At 42.4% G+C, this 10,332-nt stretch overlaps 1 protein-coding gene and 1 pseudogene across 2 annotated transcripts in view; one reads left to right on the forward strand and one right to left on the reverse strand.

Annotated features, from left to right (window-relative positions):
* The window catches only part of GRAMD2B (GRAM domain containing 2B), a 120,788-nt gene extending 112,440 nt beyond the window's left edge, over positions 1-8,348 (forward strand). For both annotated transcript variants that reach the window (XM_043586609.1, XM_043586618.1), the window contains exons 11-14: positions 43-130; positions 1,302-1,406; positions 4,752-4,845; positions 7,107-8,348. In XM_043586609.1, the coding sequence (XP_043442544.1) occupies positions 43-130; positions 1,302-1,406; positions 4,752-4,845; positions 7,107-7,148 (329 nt within the window). In that variant the 3' untranslated portion in view covers positions 7,149-8,348. The remainder of the gene's footprint in view (positions 1-42; positions 131-1,301; positions 1,407-4,751; positions 4,846-7,106) is intronic.
* On the reverse strand, positions 1,905-2,550 carry LOC122486906 (annotated as a pseudogene).
* Positions 8,349-10,332: the final 1,984 nt, after the last annotated feature.

Consider the following 10,332-nt stretch of genomic DNA (forward strand, 5'->3'; position numbering starts at 1 on the left):
GTTGTAGTTTTAAAACTGTTCCTTTTTTTTTCTTCCCAACAGGTCAGTCAGAAACCATTGGAATCTTACACAAAGTAAAGCCTCAGACATGTACGACTCTCCACCATATTCTTATTTTTTACGCAATCGTGTAAGTAGATGAATTTATTAGGAATGACTTTAGAAAATGATTCCGCTCGCGGGGCGCCTGGGTGGCGCAGTCGGTAAAGCGTCCGATTTCAGCCAGGTCACGATCTCGCGGTCCGGGAGTTCGAGCCCCGCGTCAGGCTCTGGGCTGATGGCTCAGAGCCTGGAGCCTGTTTCCGATTCTGTGTCTCCCTCTCTCTCTGCCCCTCCCCCGTTCATGCTCTGTCTCTGTCCCAAAAAGAAATAAACGTTGAAAAAAAAAAAATTTTTTTTTTAAAAATAAAGAAAAAAAAGAAAATGATTCCACTCTCTAAAAAAAAATAATTTCATGGTTGCAAGAACCTTTACACATCTCAGTTGTCTCTAATGTGATCCAGAGCTTTTCTTTGATAATTTTTGTGTCTTCTTCCAACATTTTTCCCCCCTTAGGCTTAGGTTACATTTTCATATTCATCTCCTTATTTAAGTAAATAGAAGGGAGGAAGGAAAACCAAAATGTGCCAGATCCAGCAGAGAACTAAGTTCTGAGTGGATGCCATTCGTTAGAAAATTGTTCTGTGAATTATGAAGCATCGTTGGCCTTAGTGTTTATTTTCCCATCTATCCCATGTCCTCTGGATAGAAGCCAAAACAGCTTTAAAATACCATCATCCCCTTCAACGAAAACTCAGGCATTGACTTTTAAAAATTCCCCCTCAGCTTCCAGTTTGTAATCAGTTGTTTTTCTGAAAATAGCCTGACCTAGTTCTAGGCTGTTCCTGACAACCAAGGAGGATGTGCCCAGTTTGGTTTCCAGATAAAGAAGGGAATTTATGAGTCACCAGATAACAAGACTAGGCACTCATTGCCAGGCCCTTCTGGTGAGGGCCACAGCACTGGGAGTAGGACCATGGGCTTGGTAATCCACCTTGGGCATGGCCTTGAGACATCCTAGTAGGATGGCCATTGTTTGTCAATTGAGGAAGCTGGGCCAGAGAATTTTAAATCTCTTTCTAGCTCTCAAGTTTTCTGACCAGCATCAGCCTGTTGGAAAAAAGACCTTTTTCAAGTCTCTTTGGCAAGTTCATTTTGGAGAATATCTTGCCTCAAATGTCCAACACTGGCTCTGAGTTTTGATTGTTTTATGGACAGCACTTCATTAACCTATTGAGAATTTCTCTTTTATCCCTTTCCAGTGTCTGTGCACTAATCATCTCGACCTTCTACATGAGATACAGAATTAATACTCTGGAGGAGAGGCTGGGGTCACTAACCTCCACTGTGGACATTCATCATAATGAGTAAGACAATTCCCTCTAGTGCTATCATCTGCTTGCTCTTGAGACTAGCATAATGTTTGACTGGCATTTACCATCCTTAGCAAACACGAATTAAGTCTACATTCTGTATGCGACATTTTCTGAAATGTGTATGTGGGAAGCAAAGACGTAGGTGGGAGGGTCCCCAAAATGAATCCTGTGCCTCTGAACCATTCTTAGGTTGATAAGGCAAGAAACAAGCCTGATTTTACATTATCTTGTTCTATTATCCTAAGACTCACTTGTGACCTTGGCCTGTTGATTAACCTATACCAGCAAAACTTACCTTAGTAAAATGGCAGTGGGTGAAGACATTGATAGGAAAGAAGCAATTCAAGTACCTCAGCTCACTTTTCATGTATTAATTCTTTATATGAACTCCTATAGTTACGAAACTTTTGACCACTATGAAGATCCATGTGACTAGTAATTAGCCGAATGCATCTGTGAAGATTTTCCTTCACGATGTTTTTTGGGGGTTTTTGTTTTTTTGACTGGACTAACTCGCCTTATTGGGGAAAGCCAGGACTACAGTGGACTTAAGAACTGGCATTGGGGCCCTTCTTCTTGCCAAAGGTGGGCACAACGTTGACAAAGTGCCTGTTGTATACTGCATTCACCGCTTGGCTTGGCCTGTCCTCTTTTTCTCCTCTTTGGCCAACCTGGGAGTGTGCCCTCTTACTTTCCCAGCATGGGTCCGGGAACCATGGACTTTATCTCCAAGCATGTGGCCAGCTACATCCAAGGTGGTCGGAGCCTCTTCTCCATACTGACCCAGGGGACCTCATCCTCTAGGGGCGTACCTGCCAGGGGCACAACTTGATCTTCTGTAGCGATGCCCTCTAGCCAGCCTACGTGAGGCTTGATTTGGGCGACTGTCTCCTAGCCCTCACCTCAAGGGGGGTGTAGTTCCTGGGCGTGGACAAAGAGGTGCATGTCAGTGACTCAACCACAGCCATCGAAGCCACTACCATGAAGACGGTATCCCCATCAGTCATTTTTAACAGGCCTGACCTAATTAAACCCATTTAGACCTAGAGCTCTTTCCTTTACATCCATTCATGTAAGGATTTTGATGCATTGCCTAAAAAAGTAAAATAAACTACTCTGTATTAGAAAGCATACTTTTAGCCCAAGTTCTGGAAGTAGAGACACTCGTTTACAGAGTTTGTACCATGTGCTAGAGACTCTACTGTGTCTTACGGTTTGTTTTACAGTTTGTAGTAAAATCAGGATTCAAATGCAAGTCTGTATGACTACACAGAGGGTAGGCTTTCCAGCCCACCGATGGCTTGGTTGTGAGGTACAGCGTAGGACCTGGGTCAGGCTATTTTGACTGTGCTTCAGAATCATCTGGATGGCTTGTTGCAACAGATGTCAGGGCCCATCTCCAGAGTTTCTGAGGCACTAGATAGGAGAGCCTGAGAACTTGCATTTCTGTCAATTCCCAGCTGATGCTGATGGTGCCAGCCTGGGTCTATAATTGGAGGACTATTATGCTGTACCATTCTGGGTACAAACAACTTTGTGCTCAAACAACTACCTAAAGTCTGAGTAGTAGTTGACACAGACGCTGGCGTATAGATTCTTTTGGACATGTGTGTATGTAGTGTATGTGTGTGTGTGTATATATGTATATATATATACACTATATATATATATATATATATATTATATATATATTCTTTAGGTTCTGCATTACTGGTGTAATGCATATATATATATGCATTTAAATATATGTAATAAATATATATATATATTTAAACAGGTAATGCAGAACCTAAAGAATAGTCTGAAATAGTGCATACCCTTACTCAAATTGTTAACATACTTAGTCTGCAAAAATCTAGTGTTACTTCCTAGTTCACCATCATATACAAGGTTGTTTTTTTGTTTGTTTTTTTAGGAAAGTGTTACCTCATGTCCTACTATCATTTCACTAACTTGGTGATGATGAGGGGAAATGCCACTAACAAGGGCAAATGGAATATTTCATTCCACTATTTAAATAATCAACTCAGGAAGAAGTACAATCTGAAAAATAATCACTTACAGGAAAAATCAAAATGATTATTTATGACATGAGACCAGGAATACCCATGACGGGAAAAATTTGTTCATAAAGTACTTTTACAGGACCTGAGCTTCCCCCGTATCTTTCTTACCCCAAGGTGCTTCAGCCACGCTGCCCGATAGCTAAATCCCTATTTGTACTTGTTTAGTTGGACCATTCCTTTTACCAGCTTCACTAGTATATTAATAGCCTGTACACTGTCAGAATTTCATGTTGATGGGTCAGTCTTCTGGATCACAGTTCTCTCATCTAAACACTGAAACATTCCAATTCAGCCTCCTTTTTTGAGATATAAGATTTTGATGGTAGGGATCAAGGGTAAAGAAAAAACTGTTTTAGTACTAATAAGCACAAAACATCTGATGGCTCTGTTAATATTTACATGATCATAATTTACCAAGTAAATCACCATCTGAAATTTACCATGTGAAAAACTGATCCTGTGTAAAATAGACCCTTCACTGCCATCTAAAAACTAAATATCTAAAAATAAATTACAATCAAGAAACACGGAGAAGTTCTAGACCCCTGTTCTAAACCTTAATGTAAAAATCCAATAAACGCCTTTAGAGCATAATGTACATACATCTCCAGGATAATGTACATATCTCTTAATTTCCTACAGTTTTAGCTGGTAGATGACCCCAGTGGACCCTGGGGAAGAGAAGAGCCCATGCCATAAACGGTTCAAATGGTAAACACTGACTCCAACTGTTACAAGACCACAGCGGTTACATTGGCATGGCAAGTCTCAAAAACAGAATTGCTAAAGTCTCACGCTTCAAAAGCAATCAGTTTGATTAAGGACATTCCTAAACATTCTGCAAGTTCTAGTGTAAATGGCTCCTCCTCCTGTAAAAAAAAAAAAAAAAATGCCTGTGACTGAGGAGAGCAATAATTCTTGCAAATTTCTGCAGTAGTGGGGATGGAGAGGACATGAGAGGTTAACAAAAGAGGTCTTAGAAGCCATGTGCTTGAGCAGAATTGCCTGATTTTTGTCTGGAAGCCAAGGCACAACACAGCCACCTCAACAAAAACAGCTTAAGAGACTTCCAGCTGAGCTTTTAAGATACAGTCCCCTCAACACCCAGTCTGGACTTAACATCAGAAAGGCCCTGCAGTAATCTTCACAAGTTAAAGGCTCACTGTCTACTACTGTAACCTGATTTTCTGTTCAAATAAATTTGTGTTCACTCCACTTCTTCCCTTGCCACCCCCGCCTACCCACAGCGTTTTTCTTTTTGTTCTTCCAGACAGACAGCACCATCCGGCCTGGGGTCACAAGTCCAATTAAACGTGGAGGTCCTCTGCCAAGAGCTTACAGCTAACATAATGAAATTAGAAAAGGTGACTCATTTATTTCCTGTGTTGGGGTGGTAGCGGTGGTGACTGTTGATGGCCACAGAGCAGGGGCGACACGCTTAAAACACTTCCGGGGTGCAGCAAGCAGCCTAAATGGCCAAACCCAGCCAGGGGACTGCACGGTAAATGTGAAAGAATATTTTTTATTTCCACAAAGACCTAGGTCTCAATCTCATTTTCCCTGTTGGTCTATCCTTTGCTTTTCCTCCCTAGAAATATTTCATCCTAGGGGTGCCTGGGTGGCTCAACCCGTTAAGGGTCCGACCCTTGGTTTTGGCTCAGGTCATGATCTCACGGTTCGTGGGTTCAAGCCCCATGTCGGGCTGTGCACTGACAGTGCAGAGCCTACTTGGGATTCTCTGTTTCCCTCTCTCTCTCTCTGTCCGTCCCCTGCTCTCCCTCTCTCAAAATAAATTAACTTTCGAGAGTAAATCAATAAAACATTAGTTGCTGAGAAGCGGAGGTAGTTTTTTGGTTTTGTGATGAAATGCTTACAAGTGTTTGGCTTCCATGCTGACCTAGAGGATGGGATGGTGTGAATTCTCTGGTTTGTTCACTCTGGCATTCAGTGGTATTCTTGGACCAGAAGCGCACACCAAATCCTGCTGCCCCCTTGTTGTGCCAGGCCTGGCCAGGGCACCACATGCTGAAAGAAGGGACACAGAAACAGGAGAGCCTGTCCACAACAGGCAGACCAGTGGCCATGTCTCATGCATGGCTTCCGCTAGAGCAATGCAGCACAGCCTGGCGGTGAAATAGCAGCTATCCCCCTGGTTTGAGTTTCTTTGTAGGTGTGTTTTATATATTTTGGTCATAATTCCTTTGTTTCATTTCTTTTTCTACCTTCCCACTCTTGCTTTTCTGTGTAGCTTGGGTCCTGCGGGGTAGGTAGGAAAGATAGGGAGTAGGAATGAGAGAATGAAGGCAATGCCTTTCATGGGTAATGAAATAAATATATTTTTTTTAATATTTATTTTTGAGAGAGCGAGAGAGAGACTGAGCACGAGAAAGGGAGGGGCAGAGAGAGGGGGAGACACAGAATCCGAAGCGGGCTCCAGGCTCTAAGCTGTCAGCACAGAGCCCGATGTGGGGCTCGAACTCACCAGCTGTGAGATCATGACCGGAGCCAGAGTCGGATCCTTAACTGACAGAGCCACACAGGTGCACCAATACGTACCTTCTTAGTGCTGCCAATGGCATTAGTGATGGAGCAGTGAAGAGACAGACCCGTGTTCTTATCCGTCCTCTGCTACTTCCTGTCTGTGTAGCTGGTCTTGTTTCGTGGTGTCTCCACATCATACGTGAAATTTTCTCTGTGTGGTTAAGGTGAGCACACATGAAGTTCGGGGCACACGCGTTCTAGATCCTTCCCTCTTTGCCTACAGGACATCGCAGACTGTTCCACAAAAACATACACATATCCTCTTTCTTTTGTCCCATGGGGTTCCCCACTGCCATCACACTGTTGCTCGTTGAGACTTCCTTGCTCAGAAATCTTCCAAGTTCGCTTACTCAGTAGACCTCTACCAAGCACATTTTTAATGCCCAACACTGAACTGTAGTCTCGAGATCCAAAGACATGTCATGGACCCTTCATCTGTGGCATTCAGTCATCTGGGAAATGTGTAATATCTGGTAGGAGTATTAAACATTGATGATTTGAATCAGACACCACATGATACACAGGCTCTTTAAGGATCAGTTTCCCACTCTCTCTGCATTTAGGTCACACTTGGTGTGTCCTGTGCTTTTGTTCTTTTTCTTCCATCAGACTTGTCTTGGTCTTTCCTGACATTTTATTGCAGTGCCATTCTTTCTTTTTTTAGCACTTTTTTTTTTCACTTTAAAGTGGATTATCAACAGAGTTTTATTCCACTTAAAAGCATTTGCCTGATTTAAATTGAACCCATGGGTAGCTTTTTATTCCAGGTAGAATCGATTCCTCTCAGAATTATGTACGCCATGGCAGATAGGCCCTTGATATATTCCATTCTGGGTTTTATTTTATGTTTATCTTTGAAAGAGAGACAGAGAATGAGCGGGGGAGGGGCAGAGAGAGAGAGGGAGACACAGAGTCTGAAGCAGGCTCCAGGCTCTGAGCTGTCAGCACAGAGCCCGACTTGGGGCCTGAACCCAAGAACCGTGAGATCATGACCTGAGCCGAAGTCAGATGCTTACCCAACTGAGCCACCCAGGCGCCCCTCCATTCTCTTTAATAACAGGGACTTCTCTCTTACTATTTTAAGATACAAAACAACCTACAGAAGCTGCTTGAGAATGGTGACTGAAGGACCACATTGTTCGGGCCAACATGATACCTCGTGCTTCCCTTTGAAGAAAGTGTTCGTTCCCCCAGTCATTGTGGTGGAGCGCTCCCTGCTGGCCAGAGGAGCGAGCTGATGGGCATCCCTAGCCATGTGTGCACTTGGAAGTCTCCAGCTCAGGAAAGGGGGGAACAGAAATAATTTTGGTTCCTGTGCAATAAACATGGACCCTGTCTGAGGAAGTTTTCAGTGCTTCTTCCTCAAGAAAACAGACCCATCTCTGGAGGTCTCAGGAAGGGCCTTGGTGGACACCCTCTCGGATGATTGTGGTTCCACAGTTAACTTGACTGTCAGCAAACACACTCCACTCCATGCCTTTTCGGTCCTTTCCCTGCCCCTTTTCTCTCCTGTACACCCCTCTGAACCAACCTTCAAAGTAAGGAATAGATCACGTGCCAATAAACTTGATACGATCCTTACAAGAATTAGCCAGAACTCTCCAAAACAGCAAGAAATAGCTCTAACGGACAGACTCGCCTCAGGCAACACCAGCATGTTTTTCTTTTCCCCCCTCCTGCTGTTCTGTTCTGCTTTAAATCACCTGTGTATCTTCTCAATCGAGTACTGGCAAGAATATCACAGAGCAGATTAAACTATCCCACGTGTGTTGTGTTTTGTTCAACTAACACTTAACTGGACTGGTCAGCACCCACCCCAGATCCAGAAACTGTGACACATGGGACTCAAGTACTAAATTAAGCTTACTCTGCAACCAAAACTAATCTTTAAACCAAAAAGTACCATAGTGCTTTGATACTGGATGAAAAACACTGAACTTTTAAATGGACAGGTGAACTATGTTACTTTTGAAACAGGATGTCCATAGTGAACGCTGAAGCCCATTTGAGCATGACAAGTGCATGCTTCTCCCTCTTGCTGACGAAAATAAAGAAGTAACTGGTGGTTTACTAACTTCTGTTTCCCATATGAGTTGGCTGGTTTTTATTAATAATTATTTAGGTACCATAAGATCTGTAATATAAATGATACTCTGTTTCTATCGGCAGTGCGTTTTATAATCATTTCTATGAAATGTATTTTGTTTGATCAGATAAGCTAATAAATGAATTAGTTACAACATTTGGATTTGTTAGCCTCCTGTACAACTATGCCTGGTGCATCCCGGCTTTTAATAAAAACTCGTTGGTTAAACTGCCCTGCTAATAACACTGTGTTCTGTCAGTTCGTAAACTCTTTTAACATAAGCATAACGTAACATAAGACAATATGCTTTTTTTTTTTTTTTTGAACTGCTTCTCCCCTCTTCTTTACTGCTTCCAACTCACTGGTACTTCGTGCCTCCCAAGCATTCAGTCCACAACTCAAAAAGGATTTAAATTCTGGGGTTGCAATGATACAGGGGGAAGAAGATGAAATCAGGAAAATAATGCCTGATGTCTGGGTCCACGTTTTATGAGTTGTGTGACCTTAAGTTTTTTGGCCATTTCCCCCCATTTTATTTATGTGACCAAAACTACCAACAAAACGTGTGTCACTGTGAGGATTCCATGTGATGATTGTTTCTACAGCACATCACAGTGTCACGCAAGTAGTACAGTCTCAGACCAAGTACCATATTCGTTATTTTCAACAGTGTTTTCATGTCTGACATTCCAGTCATATAAAAGTTCTAGGTCCATAGTTTATAGTCAAGGGGTGCCTGGCCGGCTCAGTCGGTAAAGCACGTGACTCTGGATCTGAGGGTTGTGGCTTTGAGCCCCACATTGGGTGTAGAGATTACACAAAAATAAAATCTTAAAAAAAAATAGTTTATAATGAAAACCCACTAGGGATTCAAGAATGAGTAAGCCACCTATACAGAGAAATTTTACGGGTATGAAAAGCCCTTAAAAGGTTCAAGTTTCACAGTGAAGCAAACCATCAAAACTAAAAAAGCAACCTATTGAATGGGAAAAGATATTTGCAAATGACATAAATGATAAAGCGTATCCAAAATATATACAGACCTGCTACAACTCAACCCTTAAAAAACTAATAATCCAGTTGAAAAATGGGCAGAAGACATGAACAGGTGTTTCTCCAGAGAAGACCTACAGGTGGCCAACAGACACATGAAAAGATGCTCAACATGACTCACCAGGGAAAAAGATCAAAACCACAATAAGAAAATACCTCACAGGGCACCTGGGTGGCTCAGTCCATTAACCATGTTCGACTCTTGATTTCGACTCAAGTCATGATGTCACGGTTCGAGCTGCGCATGGAGCTCTGTGCTGTCAGCTTGGGATTCTCTCTCTCCCTCTCTCTCTGCCCCTCCCCTGCTCATTCTGTCTCTCTCTCTCTCTCTCAAAAATAAACTTTAAAAAGTTCTTGAGAAAACACCTCACATCTTTCAGAATGGCTAAAATCAAACACATAGGGAACAAATGTTGGCAAGGATGGGGAGAAAGAGGAACCCTTGTGCACTGATTATGGGAACGCAAACTGATGCAGCCATTCTGGAAAACGTTAAGAGGTTCCTTAAGAAGTTAAAAATACAACTAGCCTACAATCCAGGAATCACACTACTAGGTATTCTCTCTCAAAATACAGAAACACTAATTCAAAGGAATACACGCACCCTGTTTATAGCAGCATTATTTACAACAGCCAAATTATGGAAGCAGCCCAAGTGTCCATTGATAGATGGATGGATGGTATATATACACAATAGAATATTATTTAGTCATAAAATGAAATCTTGTCATTTGCAAAGACATGGATGGAGCTACAGAGTATAATCTGAGTGAAATAAGTCAGATATAAAGAACTCACCAAACTCCACACCCAAAAACCAAATAATCCAGTGAAGAAATGGGCAGAAAACATGAATAGACACTTCTCTAAAGACATCCAGATGGCCAACAGGCACATGAAAAGATGCTCAACGTCACTCCTCATCCGGAAAATACAAATCAAAACCACACTGAGATACCACCTCACGCCAGTCAGAGTGGCTAAAATGAACAAATCAGGAGACTATAGATGCTGGAGAGGATGTGGAGAAATGGGAACCCTCTTGCACTGTTGGTGGGAATGCAAACTGGTGCAGCCACTCTGGAAAACAGTGTGGAGATTCCTGAAAAAATTAAAAACAGATCTACCCTATGACCCAGCAATAGCACTGCTAGGAATGTACCCAAGGGAT

This window comes from Prionailurus bengalensis, chromosome A1, assembly GCF_016509475.1.
Source record: "Prionailurus bengalensis isolate Pbe53 chromosome A1, Fcat_Pben_1.1_paternal_pri, whole genome shotgun sequence".
NCBI lineage: Eukaryota > Metazoa > Chordata > Mammalia > Carnivora > Felidae > Prionailurus > Prionailurus bengalensis.